This window comes from Poecilia latipinna, unplaced genomic scaffold (genome assembly GCF_001443285.1).
Source record: "Poecilia latipinna isolate Pla-1442-1.1 unplaced genomic scaffold, P_latipinna-1.0 Scaffold159, whole genome shotgun sequence".
In the NCBI taxonomy this organism is placed as follows: domain Eukaryota; kingdom Metazoa; phylum Chordata; class Actinopteri; order Cyprinodontiformes; family Poeciliidae; genus Poecilia; species Poecilia latipinna.
The window spans coordinates 93,412-114,659 of record NW_015112775.1 but is presented as its reverse complement, the minus strand read 5'-3'; the positions used below and the strand labels follow the sequence as shown (position 1 = coordinate 114,659).

Genomic DNA, 21,248 nt, shown 5'->3' with positions numbered 1-21,248 from the left:
CCACTGGGGGGGCGCAGAAGAAAAAGTTTGGGAACCACTGAGTTAGACTATAAGACCAAAAGGCTCATCTCATATTAGAGCTACACCTAAGATAGCTCTTTAAGTGTAGCTGTAAAATCATTTTGTAGTCTGGCTTCAAAATGATTACAGCAGATCTAAAATGTGTCTTTTATCTCATCAGTTTTAGATTTTTGCCTTTAGTTTCTTTGGTGGAGCAGCATAAAGCATTTTCTGTAACTTTATTTTTATTTTCAACTAACAAACATTATCAAATGATTAACATTTTGGGGAGATGTTCTAGATGTTCTTGATATAATCTGGATTTCTCGGTCATCTGTTGCTAATTTTTCTTCGATCTCATCACAGATTAACTGTCGCATGTACTTAACTTATCAAATATGCAAAAGACATTTTGGTAAATTTTTTAATTTACCAAGAATAAATTTGACTTATTACACACTAAAATTTTAATGAAATCCTTTTTTACTGTAACTGCCAAATGTAGCATGTGCTTCTGTTTTAAATAATTAATAAATACACTTTATCAGGAAGGACACGACAAATATTTTCAGTGCAGCTCTCATATCTTCCAATTATAAAATTCTTCAAGTAAACAAATCAGTTAAAATCTGTATTGGCAAGTAGAAGCTTTACAAAGCCTGCCAACTTATTCTGATCAGTGAATCTTTGCAAAAAAAAAAAAAAGAGGGACAATTCCAAAAAGGCTGCTTCAAAACTGGTACGAGTGACTCCATAAAATTGAGTCTCATTAGTTTGAGTTGCGTTCAACATGGCCATGTGCAGTTGTGCATGTCTTACCAGCTGGTGTTTATAAGAGCTCCCCGCCCCTGGAAACACGACTGACAGCACTACTTCTAGTGATAAAACTCTGATGTAAATACAGTAATCATAATCAATCTAAGATTGAGATATTAATTTAAATCTATAAAAGCCAAGATTTAGTCTCTAATTGCCGTTTTTAATCCTTTATACACATTTTTAATATTGTTTAGCTTCAATGCATCAAAGCCTCTTTCTTCCTCACTGCATCACTTTTTTGTCCAAGCTGTTTACCTTCAGGGTCGTGGAGAGACTGGGCAGCGTCCATTGCAGTTTTGCACAAACAGTAATTGGAAGCAAAACAACAAGCTGCTCTTAAGCTTAGTTCTGTTGTACCTCTAATAATGAGCTTATGTGGATTTGGCTGGTTACACGTGTCCTGATGAAGAATGAGAGTCTATTGACAAGCAGACAGACGCAGATGGATACACTCACAGCCGGAGCCAAGATTCAGGAGAGGCTGCTGGCTGTAAGCGTCGAACTGGAGCGGATCTCTAGACAGCAGGCCCGTGCCAACTAACACAAAGAGGAACAAAAATGGCAGGGGATCCCCTTCTCTTTCCACCGTCTCTCCTAAAACAAGACTGTGATGGACGTTGGATGCTCGAAAGAATTTAAGAAGTATCTTTTGAAGCGAGTCGCATATCGTTCCTTTAAACCAACTGGCATGTGAAATAATAAAATAAATGTGACATTTTTTTAATAAGCGCTGCTGTGCCAAATGGACTGAAGAAAATCTCAATAGAAATGGGACAATGTCTGCATGAAAATAATATATGCACACTCATCTTCATATCCTAAAGTCTCAATGGTGCTTTGGCCAAATTAACTTTTAATGATCCAATTCCACTTCATGGACTTTTGTGCACAAGTGATATTACTTTTAAATATGCATACTGACTGACCTCCTTGAAAATGCTACTTTGCATGTTGCCTTAAAACTTTTTATTTTGCTATGGAATAAATGTCCAATTCAGTTAGAAATATCTACAGCCATGCTAAAAGGAAAATATCACTCTATTCTTTCTTGGACTTTACATATCAATTTCAAACCCAGGTTTTTTTATGAATTCCTCTTTACTTAATACATATTAAAATGGCAGATTCTGTAATGTGTTGATTTATATATTTAAGAACATAGTGAAGACATTTAATCGAATTCCTACATATTTTTGGTCATCAGATAATTGTGACAGAGTCATTTAGATTGGTTTTCTGTGCTATATGAAATAAGCACATTAATTGTCAGTTTTGCCAAAGCGCTGTAAAATAGCCATTGGGATTTGGGCATCATTGTGTGATTTAGGTGTTGGATGTCAGACGCTTTCTTAGTACTTTTGTTCTCTCTGAATATGAAGCTACCGCCCAGTCAAACCTTGCACTGAGGCATATTTACAGTTCAAACAGCTCCATGACCTATTGTGTAATGCTTCTTTTATTAGCCAGGCAGGTATATAAAGAAGAACTTTCAATTGTGAGTAGTTTTCAAATGGCACAGTTCTATTAACTTAAAGGAAGTAATTATACCTCTGCAGTGTTTTCTCATGTGCAGCCAGCAGGAGGTGAATTACTATCATAAAGCATTTAATTTCTCATGTAAAGACAAGCCAAATCAATGCTAAGTATGGTGTAATGAGTATTCAGCTACAATATGAAAACTAGAACAACAGCAATTACGCCAATAAAATCATAGCGGAGCACCGCTCAGGTTCCTCCCACCTACTTCACTATTAGTGCGACTCAGAAAAACTAATTATCAGGTGGAGTAGCGACAACGTGTCCTCATGAAGCCAGATGTTGAAAAAAAGTGAAATGGGATCTAAAAGGAATTTTTTTTCCCTAGCATCTCATGGTTTATTTGTTTTCCAAAAGCACTGGAGAAAAACAGGCAAAAAGTCACACCCACACAGGATTCAAAGTCAATTCAGAGGCATGTAAACACTCAGAAAACACAGTAATTAATGACTAACCCTGTAAATTGAAACCTTACAGTGGCACTGTGCTGACTAAATAGCTGAAAAGAGTGGGATTTAATTATATATTTCATAAGAGTGCATTAAAATGATAATATGCATGTTCAAGTAAAAGAAGACAAGAATGCATTTTTTCAGCTGAATTTCAGAATGCTTATCTATAACTTAAAATATTATTTAACTTTTTTTGTATATTTCTTCAAAAATAATTAATCAACAAAGAGATTTATTACAAAATTACTTATACAGATTCATTAAGTTTTTGTAGAGATCTCCATTATGTAATTTGACCTTTTATTAAAAGGGATAGGTACATAAGAGGATTAGGGCCACTGGAAAAAAGAAAAAAAAATCTGACTTCAATCTCAAAATTCTGACTTTTTTCTCAGAACTGTTGTTTTTATTTTTTATTTTTTTTTGTCCCCAGTGGCCCCAGTCCTCTTCCATAGATAGGTTTTGTTTCTTGTAGATCACTTTTATGCCTGTTGATGCATATTCAACACATAGCATGAATCATATTGGAAGCACTTTGTCAACATCTAGAGCTTGGAGTTTAGCCAGGTTATGCTTAATTTAGTGATTTAGCATGCTAAACACCAAAATGTATTTGATATATTTTCAGAAATAGTTTGTAGTTTATTTAGAATCTGTCAGCAAAATTCATTTTGTATATATTTGTAAAATAATGTCAGGCAGTAATTGGTTAATTCATGTTTTGCTCCTCCTGTCCTACTTTATTTCTACCCCTACCTTTCTTGTGTCATTTATTTACTCCCTCTATATATTTAGGGTAGCTGTTGCATGCCAGATTGTCTCTTATCTCTATTGTTTTCTCTACTGTCATGTTCAGCCCATTACTTTATGTTTGTTTAGCATCTTCGTTTACACAGGTAGTCTGGCTGTGACTCAAGGCTCTTTTTCAAAAGAGATTTTAAAGCAAATTATCTGCAGGTGTAATTACCAGAGGAAGGCTCAAGTACCAATTAAAATCTAAATAAAACACTAGAAATGGGAACATTTTTTTTCAATTACACTTTTTCTTTATTTGTGAAATAGACGTAAAGTCAATGAGGAGACTTAAAATTTATAATTCATTCTTGTAGCTTGTTCAGATCTGATTGCCTTCAGCTGGAGCTTCTCGAGTATTTAAAAAGTCTTTGTAAGTGAATCTTTACTAGTGAAGACCAAGTGTTTGCATAGATCAGAAGAGTTAGTATTCTTATTTTTGGGTGGTTGTTGTGACATTTTAGTAGTTTCTGCATTAATTTTGCACAAGTAGAGCATATGTGTGGGTATGTGTGGTGACAATGAACTTTGCAAAACTGAAAAAAAAAACAACAACAACTTGCTGGCAGAATATTACATTTGAAAAAAGTATTAACAGCATTTTTCATGTAAGATGTGATGGTGATAGGTGTGTTACCAGTTTAGCTTTTTTATAGTAAATATCTGACACTGAACACATAAAATAAAAATAGTATTCTTGTTGAATCGCAGAGATGTCCTGATAAATATTTCCACCTCACAAAAGCTGAACGGTTCAGTCCACTCTCACACTCTCGCTGAGCAGTCTAGAGGAGACTGAGCTGGAGCCTCAGTGACTCACACTAATTCAAAAATGACCCACTAGGAAATTAATAACACCACTTGAAAGGCACTTGTGAGTATAAGAGAATATGTGCAAATCGGCTGCTCAAAAGCAAGCCTGCAGATGTAAACGACGAATAAAAGGTGATTTCCTTTATTTTAGGTTGAAGGATTGTAACTGCAAATGTTTACAGATTGTAGTGGAACTTTTCTTTAAGGTTGATGCTTCTTCAGTTCTGATACTGCAGACCTTTCACTACTTTTGGAAATGAGTAGACCTAAATAGGTAGTAAAATAAATATATACTAAATTCTTTCTCTCCCACACATTGATGGTGCTAGATGAATATATTATCACTGGCGACTTCTGTTCACCTACACACATGCTGTTTGTCTCGCATCACACCGTCTATATATAGACAGAACATTGTATACATAATGTATTTGTGAGCTAAAAACTGTCTTTGTGGGGGAAACGAAAAGAAAATGTTTTAATTCAACAACTGGCCGAGATGGAAGAAAAACGCAGGGCAAATTGTAGTATAATTAGCCATGCTCTGACAATAGTTAAATGTATTCTTTCCAGGTAGTCGGATAACTGTTTACCTACTTGTGTTTTTTTCCAATCTCAAGATGAATTGAGCAATGGTGTAAAAGGTCAGGGATTGAAAAATGGTCCAGAAAACAAATGCATCCAAATTCCTCAAAGCTTCAACTTGTTTTGTTAAATTGGGGTTCTCCATTTTATTGGGGGGGGGGGTAGTTAGGTTCAGACATCAGTAAGCTTTGCTTTAGCATCCATAGATAACATGGATGCTGCATGCAAAACACAGATGAATGCAAAATAACAAAGTGTCCAGTCACTAACAGCCCCCCAAAAGCTGCTGTCACACTGTGATTGTTATCAATCTTAGACAAAATCTTTTGTCGTGGCTCGTGAAAAAAATCCAAAGAAAATTGTTGGTGATGAGCTGTGATTGGTGGTCTGGGGATTTTCAGTGAGAGAGGCACACAGACTGCCCTTTATGTTTTCTCAACTAAGGAAAACCTATCGTGCACTGTCTGAAAATTTTCAGTTATTTTGTTTTTTATTTTTTGCCAAGTTACACAGTTTTCTCCTCTTCTCTTTTTTTTCAAGATTATGACTAATATTAAGTGCAACGAGATGTTTTGCATTCGGACCAAAAGTGCTGTTAAATCTTTCTGCTTTGAACCAACATTTTCCATCCTACCATATGACAGGAGATTCTAGATTCCATCATATTGACCCCAGACAGGCTGACATGTTTAATTTCCTTTGCACTGTTCCAATTGCACGGTGTGTGGAAGAACTTAGACTGCTGTCACACCAGATTCCTGCAAAAAGATATTTCTGCAGCACCTTCCAAAGATCTTTCCTCACATACCCAGAAGTGGAAAATTAATTGCAAATCTTTCTCCATCTTACCACTAAGTTGGCATACCCAAAATCACTGGTACATGTTTTGTCTAAGGACTGAGTCACCCAGGTACATGTGTTTTTGCTGCTGAACTCCCCTGACAGTCTGTGTACCAAAATCTAATTACATGAAAACAAGCAAGGGAAATTAAAGAATTTAATTTAAATCTAAGGAATTGACGAACATCTATAGCCTGACCCCATGTAGAAACACATTTAGAAATTAAAATATGAACTTGTTTTACTTTTGATCACAACATACAGGCTCACCATTCTCTCGGTGTTTCTCCTTTTGCATGCATGTATGCTCACACATGTAGACATGTAGATCTCATAAAAGCAACTATCCGTACCCCCTCCAAACTGTGTCATCTATTGTCTCCCTACTTTTGATTTGGATTCTCTCCAAAATACTGATTTGTGATTGGTTGGTTTAATGTGTGGCTGGAAGGCAGCACTTTCCAACAGCAGCAATCCCAGGAAGACAGGCACTATTAGGTAGCAGGCCTTACATTCAGTACAATTTTCTCTCTAATTTATCTGAAATGGGAAGCCCTGCAGCCCATCCCCCAACTGTATTCTTCCAATTTAACAGATCAGTATGAACCGGTTTCCTCGTGAGGGTTTTATTTGAAACGGCATAGATGATACGTGGTGTGCAGCAACATGGTTCCAAGTAGACTCCAGCTTTTCTCTTCTCTGTTTGAGCAAGATTTAACACATTATTATATAACCAACTAAGGCGATAAAGTACAATCCTAATTAAGCACATGGTACTTTTTGCTTCCAATTAAAATTTACCTTGTGATTTCGCTGTTCGCAGTCTGTCAGATTTTACAGAAACCATAGCATTTTTGTTGAAATCCAGCCACTTGTCATGTCTCCAGTGATCGGAGTCTCTGACACTGGACACTAACCCCATGTAGAGGTGTGTGAAATACGGTGCAAATATAAAAGAGCACATTCAAAGCACTCTGTATGTGCTTTGCTGCAGACTTGGTTCTATGCATGCTTGGGCAGGTAACGACAAAAACACTGGCAGACAGCATTGTGCGGTTTTGTGCCAATTAACCCATTCAGTTTTACACAAGTTCTTACAAAGAATATGTGTGTTATATGAGCACTTGTTTAATCTGAGATGGGGCTTCCAAAGAGCACTGGGGAAAAAAAAGTTTTAAAGGGTATGCAGATTGTTGGACATTTCTTCAAAACATACTGTCTTCAAAATGAGCTGGAAGCTAGTGAGGTGAAAAAAAGCATTCGCATTTCAACAACGTGATAAAATCACAGCACCATATGGAGCCCTGGCATGATGACTACAGCGGATTCAAGGTCTTGGTGGTCTCATCTAATATAAATGTCTCATCTAAACTTTTCCCCAGTCAACATCTGAAAATACCAGCAGCTTCCAAACTGAGATCAGTCTCATGTAAATGTACCCCAACTAAAGTTTCATAATGAGAAACTTTACTTAGGCTCTCTAATTTATCTAAATTAGAGAACAGAAATACAGACGTTAATTTTTCCAGCAGGATCATTCAATTTCACATGTCAGAAACTTGGTGAATGAGGTATGGAGGAGCTTAAAAATGAAATACTCAAAAAAACGGACTAGAAGCATTTTGGGATTTGGTTCGTATGTATAAACCTTCTTGGCTGCATGATTAAATCACACAATTTTGTAGTGCCAGCATTATTGTTCTCTTATGCAAAATGTATCATCACATGTGGATGCACATTTAATTTATACATGAAATATTGCAGTTTTTACTATGTACAAAACAAACAAGGGAAAAGAAAGCGCTCTCACTCTTTGAACCCTTTAGTTTATTTTTCCACAAAGCAGATATGTCTGGCAATACTATCAACAAGCCAACAGAAAACTAACACCATTGCTGTGGTGGTGTAGCAACAGATAGTGCCAGCTGCCCTGCTAAGGCTGTGGATAAAAGTGCTACTGCCAGCAGTTTCTGCCTGTAATAATACTGTTTGCAAATACTTTGCATGTTCAAAATTATTTTGTCAATTGTCCCAAAATATGGGACTGTTCAAATAACTTCATCATGTTAGAGAAATGTTTAAGTTTGTTGAAAAGTAATGTGTGTATAGCTGTAGTTACGTATCTCATTATGCAAAATAAACCTTTGCTCTTTTCAAACTTCTTATCTTATTGGTACCATACAAAATTATAAACCTTTTCACCTTTGGTGTGGTTACAACTGCAACCTTTTATATATTTTAATTTTAAAGTTTTTGTGTATTCTTCGTTGTGCAGAATCTCAGGTGGATGAAAAAACGTCCATTGTAGCATTTAATAAATCAACATAAATGGGCAGATATTGGTGTGCAAATTCACTCAGGATCAAAAAAACATTTTGGAGGCATATAACACTGAACTGTGTTACCATGGTGATCATTATTATATTTAGATATAAGCAGGGAGGACAAGGAGGGAAAGAACATTATATAAACTAAACTTTGAGAAGTTAAAGTTTAAGGCAAATTGGGTGAAAACAGCATAAAGTACTTTTTATGCTGTTTTTTCCAGTTTTTCAGATTTTCTTTAGATCTATTGGGATGGACGTTTTTAATTTTTTGGTGTATTTTTTTTAACTGTCTCAAAAAGAAACTAAGAATATAAAATAAAGATAAAATCCAAAGAGTGTTTTTCTGTTTCTAGCTCACAGAGTGCTCATATTATATAATCAATATCTGACAGCAGAAGTCGCACAATAAAAAGTCACAAGATTATTAGATTTCAGATTTTGTTTTCGTCTGTGCTGGTTGCAATCTGTCTGAAGACCTTTTCCTAAAAAGAAAAATCATTGGTAATTTGACTCTTAAGCCTGTCTGTCAGTGGTGAATGTGTGTGTCTGCATGCCCTCCGGTTGCATATCCACCGAGCCTGTCAGTCTTGTTAGGGACGCCAATCTCACAGTGGCATTTGGGGGGAAAAAAAAGACTGACATTACTTGGCCGGTAACTGAATTATTCATAACCTTGCACATTTAATCAAAGAAGAACAGCCAACAACCGCCATTAGAGATCTCACAGCTTGATTGGATTATACAATCCTTGAACTATTTATTGTCAAGATAACAGCAAAACGCTGTTATTTTTTCATCAGGCAACCTTTATTTCTCTTCTCACTTTCTGTCCCATTCGTGTCGCCTAAACCAGACATTCACTTTGAACACAGGTGGACTAAAACCCTCCTGGGTAACAAACACATCCATGTACAAAGACTCACACTGACACTGAGTGAAACACTCACCGACGTGTACAGGTAGCCCTCACTGTTCATTGCTAGATAGAGTTTGGTCTGCACCCCTTGGATGGCCACCACTCGCAGTCCCACCGGAATGAGGTTGAACATGGCTGAAAACAGAAACACGTTTATCACTCACAGGGAAAATACAGCATTTTTAGAGTAACTAAAAGGGATACACAAGCAAGATAACATTTCTGAAGCTATCATATGTAAACTGCTTTGTCAGAGTTCCCTACCTAAAATGTTCCATTTCCTTTCAAGATAAGGGAATATGAAAGAATAAATATTTCACAGACCATGTCAATGCAACAACCTACAAAATATACCAGCTTTAGGAAGAAAGTATTAAAATGGTTGACTATTTATTTGACTGGATTTTCAATTAGTTTTTTTTGTTGTTTTAAGAGTGATATAATTAAACACATTTTGTGTCCCAAGGATGTATTTCATTCAACTTAACATGTTGAATGAAATACAACATCCACAAATGCCAATTTGTGGATCTTTTCGTAAAACACATCTAAATTATATAAAAGAAAATGCCACTGAAGAAGCTTAAATACCTACAGGCATGGTACTACTTGACTGGTTATTGGTTGGAGGCAATAACAAGTCAATAAAAAGACAAGTGCTATTTATTTTCCCGAACCCCGAGCCAAAGTGGTATATAGGGAATACTTAGGTAATTGGCTTCTGCAGATGTGCTGAAATGGTTTTCACTCTGCATATTTAGTGTTTGAACTATTAAAATAAGAAGTTAAAAGCATTTTTTCATATCACACAAACTAAATATCAGATTAGCCACTGCTAGCTGACAGTCGCTACTCTGAAAATTACTCAACAGTGAATCACTCTAAATTCACTTCAACTAACCACTACACACAGGATAAGATTACAAAACCATTAAAATATAATAATGTCTGTCTGGTTCCAGACAAAGCTGCTGGAATATTCTTTGTGGCCGCGCCAACATTTACACAAACAACAGTCACTTATATGAACCCTGTGGATTGAACTCAGGCCAAAATACACACAAAAAATAAATAAATATAAACCTGTCTGTGATTAGGAAGCTGGATATTGGTTTTGTGTCTGAAAGGAGCAGCAGCAACCCAGCTGGTCACTGAGGTATATCTCCACCTAATTAATATCTGCTTGTTCAGTGGTGTGTGTGTGTGTGTGTGTGTGTGTGTGTGTGTGTGTGTGTGTGTTTGTATAACTTACTCATATTGAAGTCAAAGGTTGATTATAAGAGTCCACATAAATACCCGTCTCTCTAACAAAACAAACTGCTTTGTGGTGAGCCGACGACTGCAGGGACTTATTAATGAAAAGCCTGACGTGTTTTACTTTACTGGGTATGGAGACAAACATAATAATGCTGATGTTATTTTAAACAATCCCTTTAAGCTTATGTTCATGTATGTTTTTTTTATTTATTTTTTACTTAAACTCTACTGAAGCTCTGGTTCAGTGAATCCTCACTATAAATATCCACATCTCAAACACTTCTGGGTGAAGTGAACTATAGAGGCTTTTTGAAGGGTCACTTTATTTCCTCTCTGTGTTTAAGCGCAGCAGACACTGTTTGCTTTAAAAAAAGCATCAGCCAGAAGAATGTATATTGTATTTACTTTACAGCAGCTTTGAGAGATTAATTTTACTTTAATGGGAAATACATCCATTTCAAGCACAGTCATTTCCAGAAAAGGCTCTGTTCTTATTTATCATTTTCTCTTACAAATTATGTTTTATATGTATATTATTGAAATAATACATTTGGATCACATTTCTATGTCTACAACAGAGCATTTGTCTTTTTTTACTCCTCAGCATCAATAACATAAGACAGAAAATTCTTCACTTATTTTTGACAGATGTAATGGACTGTGGCTTGTGCAATCATCTGCAGTTAAACAAAGAACTACAGTAAAAATATATTTATCTATTCTCACCAAAACAATTTTTCCCAGGGAGTAATAATCCTTGAAGACAGCAGAGTCGAAATGAACCGCATGTCAGGATTTGCTTCTGAAATATTGTTTATCTTAGAAAATGTACACTGTGAACTGTTTTGTGTTGTACAATTCAGGGTTCATTTCAAGATTTTCAGTAAATAAGTTACAATTCTTGACTCATTTAAGTAACAGGCAGTCCATGCTTCTTACTGAGCATAATTCATGTATACATAACTTGCCTTGTACACTGGTGTGCAGTCCAGTTAGAACAGGAAGGAGGTCATCTCAAAACTATTTCAACAAAGTTTTGAAGCGTAAAATTGTTCAAAATGTCTGGTAGACTGAAGCAGTCTACCAGAACCAGTATTCAGTTCTTCAGCAACATGATCTGAAGTATTTCGTCTGTTGAACTGGACCAGATTCACGAGCTGTAATCAGTCACTATTGATAGATACAGACCTCTGCTGATCAGGAACTCGCCACCAGAGTTTTGGGGATGTTCTGAACCGTCTTAATGGTCATAATTTAACCCTTCTTTAACTTCTTTTCATTTTTCCTACATCAAAAAGTTCACTTGTTGCCCAACATAGTTTGCCCACTGAAAGGCAAAATAATGAGATAAATAGAGATATTAACACCACCTCTCAGAGGTCATAAAGTTATGATTGATATGTGTGTATATCCAAAGCGTTTGATGTTCCCTCTCTTGCTTGTCATATTGTATTAACAGTTCTTTTCCTTACACAGGCACCTTCCTCACGTCACATGTCTCCGTTCAGATCTTCCCCTCGGTGCCTCCAACACGATCAGCATGTACACATCTGCCATCTCCCTCATTTCAGAGGGATTACCAGCCGGAGCACTGATGGAGATTTTTAAAAGTGGGTGGGGGGAAACTCAATTACTTTCTGGCTCCTTGAAACACCTGAGCACACTGAAGAGCGACAGGGCTGCCGCCTACGCACGGACAGCCTGCTGCATGGAGGAACATGGATTGAGAAAGAGAAGGGTGGCCTGAGGGACAGCTTTCATGATCATCTCTGTTCCACCTACTCGCAAAAAACAGTCATGACCGATTCAATGTGACGATCAACCTGAACCTCCCAACAACAGCTGCAGTTCAAACTAGTAGCTGTGAACTATAGTTAGCATAAACGTCATTTTTAACTTAATAGTATTAGAGCAAATGTTGAAGCAAGACAAATAAACTGGACTGACTGGAGTCAAAATGGTTTTGATTAATTTTACATATTTTCAGTGAACAACTTTGTAAATGTCTGTTGAAAAGTTGTAAATTTGTGAGGGAAAAAAAATCCATTATTGAAGGCATTGATTTTCAATATTAAAACTAAGGATCTTAAAAAAATGTTAAGAAAAAACTCAGTAGTTCACTGAGATAAAATCAGAAATGTGTGCCTTTATCACAGAAGTCATTTTAGGTTCAAGTAGTAATTCTGAGATACCCATCTGGAAACTTCCCAGAGTGTAAGGAGTACACTTCCTGATTTCCTAATAAAAACTCATGAGAATAAATAAGTTGATAAACATTTCCCATAATCATGTCCCGAGTTTAAAAAAAAGTAGTTCTTCTGTGCTTTTCTAGACCCCGTTTCTGCTCTTCCCTCTATGCCTGCACTCTGTTTCACCTCAGTCACCTCGGACAAAACCTAACTGTCTTCCGCTGATACGGCCCCTTTCAATTTGGATAGAAATATCTGCTAAATGCATAAACATATATCTTACCAAAGCTAACAAAAAACGGCATAGAGGCAAAATGTACTGCACATTTTTACACTAAATTTCTAACTTCTTGTTGTAGCTAGCTGTGTTGCAGTCCTGTCACTAACGTGAACAACTACAAGAAGAGGATAATTGGTTAAAATCTGATTTTTTCATTTCTTTTCTGCTCTATAACAGTGCTACACTTATTATCTCTTGGTTTTCTATAAAATGCTGCTCTTTGCCGCTCCTTCTGCAGAGTTAGGCCATTTTCAGGTAAGAAGCGGAATATGCTGCACCTGACACTTTGTGTGTTCAAACAGCCTTAAGCAGCTAAATCATTCAGCTACCATAATGAGGAGGTCGGCATGGAAACCTGCTATATTATAAAATGGGGGAGTAAAGTTGGAAAGGAACCAAAATCTGATTAAGGGAATAAGATTATGTTGGTGAAGCTTATGTGGTGACACCTTATATCTTGTATAACAGCAAATCCAATCTAACACTCAGGAATAAAAGACAACATTTTTAACTTTTAAATATTGTTGCTGCTCATATTGCAACACCAGGCTACTGTACTTGATTCAAAGGTGAAAGTTTGGGGCTTTAATCCCCAGTAATTTTTTTCTTCTTGCCAGTCACGATACACTGAGCTGTACTTTACGACTACTGTGCATTTAGCTTAATCAAAAGTCCACCAGAAAAGGTTTGGTCTTAGGGCTGAGAAGATTTTTATGAGTCACAATTCAGTGCAAAAGTAAAAGAAAAATTGGATTTTGTATTGGTTCCATGCTAGTGTTAAAGCACAAGACGATGTAGGAAAGAAAAAAAAAACAAATATCTGATAATCAGAATAACGTATTCGAATAAGGGACAAACAATATGATAATTATGTTTTTGTTTTTTATGCAATGAAATATTGCTTCCAAACCTTTGGAGTGTGTACAGTGCAACAAAGTTAAGCACAATGAACATGAGATTTTAGATGTTCATTACTAGATTGTCATCCTATGTAATTCCACTTGATTTTAATTTCCCTTCATTACTCCATCTGATATTTCTCCCATTGAACTTGATTCCTCCAGCTGAATTTCAACCAGGCCAATCAGAAGGAGGAGCTGTCAACGATCTTGATTTTTAGCTTCGTTTTAGAATTGTAGTCGGCATATGGCGTTAGTTTTAGCAAAGGCAACAAACAAAGGAAAAGAACAGAACCATTCAGTCCATGTTGGCAACGCTTCCGAACATTGAATTAACATTAACTGCCATCTCGTCTGGCTCCGTCCTTCTCTCTCCGCTTGTTTACAGGGATGCCGTTTCCAGTAAGCATCACCGTGCCATCGCCTCCAGAAAGAAATAATTTCTCAATAACTGAGGGTCCCTCTGTGCGAAACACAGCGTAGAACAACAGGCTGGTTTTTATCTGGCTCGATCATTACTGCTTTTTTAAACAGTCTGGTTATGGGACTATGCAATAACATTAATAGGTTCAATTTTGGAGTTCAACAAAGTTATAAGATTGAAATTGTAAATTTAAAAATAGGATGAAATTTATCTGTAAAGAAATGTAGCTTTTTTTTGGTTTGTTTCAATAGTTTTTCAGATGTTCAATTTAAGTAGTTGTGATGCAATGCAACTGAATATTTGAGTTGAGAAAGAATACAGTAGCATTTATTTAGCTTTTCCCATCACATCCCCTCCTCATAAAAAAGAAATGACAAACTTCTTTGCTAAACAGTCAAACGGGAGAATCTGTCAGCTCAGCCAGCTACTGAAGCAAAGATCAAATCCTTCCTCGTATTTATCTGTGCGTGTGTATGTGCTCACATTTGAGGAGGTCCTCTCCCACCATCACAAGACAATACCAGCTCCAAGAGGACTGCACTCTCCGTCACCATGGAGACAAGCGCACCCAGCGCCTAACAACGCTATTTTTGGAGCAGCGCAAAGAGCTTCACTCCTTCTCCTCCATGTTCAGCAGCTCTCTTTAATTTTCTTTTGACAAACTACTTTGTGCTGATGCGGGCCAGTTATTATGCAACCTAATAAAACACTGAGTCCAAGTAAATTTAAGGTGTGCTATGCTTGCTAGATAAGGAGCGTTTAATAGGTGGCGTATGCAAGATTAAAACACTGAGAAATCCTTTCTGTATCTTTATGCCAACTTCTGCTAATTGGTTCTCTGTGTTATGTTTACCTTTCTTCTCATTGTTGCAGTCTACTTAGCATATATAACTCTTAGATCAAATATCTATCCTTTTGCCAAATTGTTCTTTTGAATAAATCAAATTTAATTAAGTCACAAAGCACTGCACTGCCCCAGCATGCAAGATTTTTATTGTTCTTTCTAATTTGGAGGTGATCCATTTCTGCTGCACTGTTAGCAGACAAGTGGCTTTGCTGTTTTTCCTCCACTCATCTCCTGTTTCAACTATTAAACAAAGAGCTGGTGGGTGTTGTGGCTACGACAGGAATGCATCATTGCATGCTGTAAGACAAAGCTCTCTCTTTCTGTCTTTCACACAGAGTGTAGGAGAGGAAGATGACGGTCGTGACCCAAGTTCAGGTTTTTCAACAGAGTGATTAATCAGAGAAAATTAAAGTGCTTCTCAGTAATGAGCCACTTGAAGTGTCGAAACAAACTTTTGTTTTGCTCCGTATAATGCCCTATTTACTCAGTTTGAATGCTGCTGAATGCAATGAATGAAACACTGAAAATTGAACTGTCTCTCTGCAACTTGAGCAGAAAGTTATGTTGTAATTGATGGGTTGTTGGGAAGTGTAGCAACTCCAGGGATGCCTGTGGTGCATCCAATTGTAGAGATGCACCAATCAGGCTTTTACAGGATGATAAAGAGTTCCAGGTGTTCCTTAGATTTTGACACGACAATTCAAACTTTGACTAAATATAATTTATTTTCCGTAAGATCTGAAACATAAAAATGAACAAAATAGTCTTTAGGTTCTTCAATATTGGTAAGAGTTTGGAAACCATTAGGAAATGGACCAAGTGCAAGATTATCACCATCTACAGCTCTGGAAAAAATGAAGAGATCACTTAAAATGATCCAATTCTCTGATTTTACTTTTTATAGGCATATGTTTGAGTAAAATGAACATTGTTCTTTTATTTTATGAACTACTGACAACATGTCTCTGAAATTCTAAGCAGAAATTTTAAATTTATTTTCAGAAAATGAGAAATGGTCAAAATAACCAAATAGATGCAGTGCTTTCCGACCTCAAATAATGGTAAGTAAACAAGTTCACATTCATTTAGGATCAACAATACTAATGTTCTAACTCAGGAAGAGTTCAGAAATCAACATTTGGTGGAATAACCAGGCAGTTTTTAATGGGGATCAGTGCAGTGGTCTCAATTTTTTTCCAGATATTTCAAATCATATTTTTATTAAATTGAAAGTAAAGTGCATAAAAGTACATAGCATCACTGTGCTTATAGACTAACAAATGTAAAAATTCTTAGTTTTGATGGCTTTAATAAATAAGAGAAAATATAATTTCCCTCATCAGAGCCATTCAATGTAAACTGACTGATGGTTTTTATAGAATTGATATAGATACGCTAACGTTTAGTGTGGATCCTTATTCTGTCAACTGAATGCATGTAGGAAAGAAAACGCCACTGAGACAGAGATTTAGGAACTTACTATAACTACTGTCCTCCTCTTTTGTCCCATCGATGGTTCCATCTCCCTGCAGCTGCAGGTGGAAGCCTTGTCGACTGTACAGCTTCGTTACAATCCCCTTTAGCTGGGGCTCTGTGGAAGCACAGGAGAAACAAAAACAGAAGAATGAAATGAACACTAGAGTTACGCAATATTTAGAAAACATGCATTGCGAAATGAATATTGCAGTGATGACAGTGGCTGCAAATAATCCACATTTCTTTACTTTCCTAATATTTTTTTAAGCACCAAGGTCATCGAGTCACGCTGCACCTCAAATTCTAATATTGTCATCAGGTGTAAGAAAAAGGTGTAAATTAATTGTACTTAAAATATACCAGCATAACAAAAATAGCATCCAAATAGTGCTTTGCAATTGTGGTTTTTCACCGTGTTGGTGTTAAGATGATGGTTGTGACTGAATATATTGTGCAGCTCTAAAGCGAATCATTAATATAAATAGCTCTACAACCAGATGAAATGATAAGTGTCAAATTTAGCTGGAGCTGGGAAGCTTAAAATGAGCAAATTGATGATTTAGATTAAGTTAGACAGCCAGTCACATTTTAAATCCCAAAATAAAAACAGCAACAATCCGAGCTGAAGCAATCTACTTGCTGTGGGCTTTTCTATGGAATGAATAAAAAGCATTTTCACTTATTTGCATGTATTTAGACTTCCACTTTAGCTAAAGTCATAATAAATTATTAATCAACTGACTCAATGTATATAAGTATGATGTAATTATTAGGAATTCATTTGACTCTGGATGTTTTGGTTATGAAATCAATGAGCACTGGCGAGTTCTTTGTTATTTCTACTATGAAACTGAACTAAAAAGGGAGCCCCGGCGGCACGGCTTCAAAGGAAAAAGACCACAGATGGACAAGAGCAAAGACTATCTAAACCAAAACTGACTCGGGCCACGGACATGTAACACTCCAGCTGTCAGAGACGGGTGACGATTTTTCCATCTCACTTGTCTTTTTCTCCACTTCTTCACTGACTCCATGTATGATTAAACACCAATAAATTGACATATTATGTTTTATCAACAAAATACCTCAAGGAAATATGAATGTGATCAGAATATATATTAATATTACTGCAAGAAGAATCCTAAAATTAGGTTTAACCTTTCAACATGGTTCCAAAATTGAGACATAACACATTGCTTTCAGCTTTTTGCTTTAAATATGCAATCGATAAAATGCCATGCATCACACTGAACTTAAAGAGGAATACAAGGAAATGTGGCAAACAGTAGACAAAAAGCACACTTAATCTTATTTGGAAATATCAAATTCGGAGGGAAGCTGAATCTCAAATTCTTTAAAAATCCAGATTTATACAAGAAAAAGTATAAATCAAGGTGGTGAACATGTAAAGTCAAGATAACTGATAACCAAGTTTCACCTTGTCCTTGTAGAATTAAATTGGCACCTAGATTTGAGTCTAATCTATATAATTAGATCAAATTGGTAAAAATCATAACACATTTGAGTGCAATTGCAAAATAATTTGATGTTTTGTAAAAAAAAAAAAAAAAAAACTTGAGATTGTTGAGAACTGAGCCCACTAAACTGAACAGAATAAAATGAAATAAAATGGAAGCAAATTCATATTTAGTGATCATCAGTATTAAGTCTGTTATTTATATCTTTAACCAAGAAAGATTGCAGTCATTTCTTAGCTCCACCTGCATTGAGAAAGTCCACACTAAGGCGCTTCACACAACAATAGCAGGAATATTGTTGTGATGTAATCAGACTGGTCCATTAGCACGTCATCACAGCTAAATTACTGTAATCTTAATCTCCTGTTTTTAATTCGGTCACATGTCAGATGTTCACATGAAAGGGAATATGACGCTGTATTTATTCCTGTTACTGCTGTGTTACATCATGAATGTCCAATTAGAGCTAAGTGCCCTCCATTATCTGGTTACTGTCTCTTCTGGAGTGTTTGTTTTTTTCTTAGTGGTCAACCACACCTTTCATCTATTCTTCTGTCTTACTTGTAGTTTAGTGAAACCATTGTGGATTTACTAAAGTTACCTTTGCAACCCGTTTGCCAAGAATTACATTGTGCTTTAATTGTAATTGTAAATGATTTAATGTTTAATTGAGTTACTGAGCTCTAAAAAAAGAAGATGTATATATATATTCTGAAGACCAGCTACTTCTGAGACTGAAAATTATTTAAACCGCATCAGTTTCTGCATTTAAGGAAAATAATGGATGGTGTAAACATTCTATATTGAACAGTTATATAAACAATCACTTAATCAAATTAATCCATCCCTGAACGTCCATGCAGGCTTGCAGAGGGGCTGGTGCCTATCGCCAGCAGTGACTGAACGAGAGGCAGGGTACATCCTGACCGGTTACCAGTCCATCACAGGGCAACACAGACACATGAGACAAACAACCATCTAATTTACAGAAACCAATTACCCCAACAGTCACGTTTTTGGACTGTAGGAGGAAGCTGGTTTATCCAGAGAGAACCCACGGTCGCATGGAGAAAACATGCAAACTCCATGCAGAAAAACTCCAGCCTGGGATCTGAACCATGACCTTAAAGGCATGTAGCGTAACTGTTAATGTAAAATTATTTTAAAATGAAAAAAGTGTTTTAAATATAACTGCAAAAAATACATATAAATAAAAATGTAAACTTTGATGACAACTTTTGCACCTATACACACAAAACAAGAAAAGACACTTCTGGCTTTCAAACAAACAAAATTATTTGCTCAATTAAATCTTTTCCCATCCCATGTCAGATTAAAAACTAACCAGTTTCTTTATCCCAAAAAATAGGTGACTGTGATGCATCAACTTAAGTAGAATTATAAATGAAAACAAATTATTTTCTTTCTGTAGTGTGATCTGTTTTGTACGGCCTTCAGATTTGGATAATGGGGACAAAGCTAACATTTCTTGGATGCAGATCCAACTTTCTTTTCAGTCATCTTCTCAGCAACTTGCACAAAGTTTATTACAGTCTATATGTCTTAAATACAGCTCTTAATGGAAGAAAAGCTACTGAACAATCGTGGGTATCCTGTTAAACTGCACAACAGACATCGACGCTTGGCAGATTCTAATTTACTTTTTTAAAAGCAAAAATACAAAGAGGAAAATATCTATTTTTTTAAACATAAAAAAACATATTCAAGTATGCTGCTGATAGAGCAAAACAGGTTTTTTATTTTTTATTTTTGCATGCATCACTGATGGGAGCTGATCGAGGGGAAATCAACCGATTCCAGTCGCCAGGTGCTTCTCTAAAATTATGGAATTAAAAACTCTTTAAAAGTTTGATTTTGTCACAACAAATGTGAACTAACAGAAAAAACCTATTATTTTACATTTAACCCTCAGCGTAGAAGTTAGAAATAAATGACTTCGAATCAGTGCAATCATTTTGTATAAACAGAAGAATCATCTGGTAATTTTCTCTGCAGAGGCTCGTTAAACGCTGCATGCTTTTTATGCAAATAATCTTATTGCTATATAGTTCTCAAAGGCGAAAAAGGAGGTCAGAGAACAAGCATCCTGACAACAGACCTGGTCTTCTCCTTCGTCTTTTCTTGGAACCAAAGAGTTTGACCCGTGAGAAGACATTGAGCCGGTTGGGTTTCTCACAGCTTCCTTTGGCTTTGCTGGGGCTGCTAACGCAGCGGCAGGCATTTGACTTCTCCCGCTCCCTCGCCTGCCTCTTCTGCCTGATGAGGGAGCTGGCGATAGCCGCCGCCATAGCCAGTTTGGCAGCGGTCTGGGGAAGAAAACTTCCAGAGAAAAGTGGATGAATCCGGAACGGCGGATTCTGGCAGGAAAACTTCCAGGCGCAGCGCTACAGAAAGTCTGAGGCAACTACGATGATGCTCGAGATGAAGATTTCGCAAAGTGCATCAAACGGTGAAATGAAATAGTCCCAGAGGGGAGGTAAAGCCAGCTCGCTCGAATAACCTCCTAAAGGATCATTTTCCACGAATCCATGCGTTATTCAGGAGTCGTCCGGTGTATCTCCGAGAAAAAAGTCAAGTTTGATAAACAAAAATTAGACGGTCGAGAAGAAGATGCAAAAAGACTTTCACCAAGGCGCGTTGCGTGTTCTTCCAGCAGGATCATCTTTCTAACACTAAACAGCCCAAACCCTGTCTCAGTCAATGGGTTTGCGTTATCCCACTAAAACACTAGAGCAGCGCGCATGCATAGTAACCGGTTTGGTGAATGAAGCGCAGTGGGAGGAAAACACCTGTTTGCAGACGCCTCTGTGACTGTTCCCCTTAATCCCTCACTGTGAAAGTGCCGCGGAGAGAAAGACACTTAAAAATTCACAGCAGAGGACGTGAATGAATCACTTCGGAGATCCGGTTCGTGTTGTTTGTTTTCCCTGTACAGTTTGCTAGAGCGATGCGCCCCATGTTGAATCAGTAAATAGGCGTGAAACGCAAACCCAGCGAGCCGCGCCGCTCAGCGCGTCCCCACCTACAGCAACCTGGAGACTGAGCAGCGGGGAGGAGGGGAGACGGCCGGTCCGCGTAGTACAGACACAAACACACACCAGAGACACCACTAACAAAACACACGCTGTCATGTGACATGTTTCATGTTAAGTACCAAAATAAGAAAAAAAGGCGGGGTGGGTGGTGAAGTGAAGAAATCCAAAAGAGGGGTAAAGAACATCACAGATTGTTTTCTATTAAAATGGCAAACAGCTCTAAGAGTAAAACATTGTAGCAAATTGTGATTGAAGACGATTG

The 21,248-nt window shown here is 36.9% G+C and overlaps 1 protein-coding gene and 1 long non-coding RNA gene across 7 annotated transcripts in view; one reads left to right on the top strand and one right to left on the bottom strand.

Annotated features, from left to right (window-relative positions):
* fgf13a (fibroblast growth factor 13a) overlaps nt 1-21,248 on the bottom strand; it is a 106,954-nt gene that overhangs the window by 12,603 nt on the left and 73,103 nt on the right. For 5 of the 6 annotated variants that reach the window (XM_015029625.1, XM_015029626.1, XM_015029628.1 and 2 more), the window contains 2 exons: nt 16,457-16,567; nt 9,112-9,215 (listed from right to left, as the gene is read on the bottom strand). In XM_015029625.1, the coding sequence (XP_014885111.1) occupies nt 9,112-9,215; nt 16,457-16,567 (215 nt within the window). Of the gene's footprint in view, nt 1-9,111; nt 9,216-16,456; nt 16,568-20,049; nt 21,000-21,248 lie in introns of those variants that run through there. The other variant, XM_015029627.1, reaches the window with a different exon arrangement.
* Nucleotides 3,055-7,501, top strand: LOC106945731 (uncharacterized). Its single transcript, XR_001424624.1, has 2 exons — nt 3,055-3,123; nt 3,267-7,501. It is a non-coding gene; the product is annotated as an uncharacterized LOC106945731 (long non-coding RNA).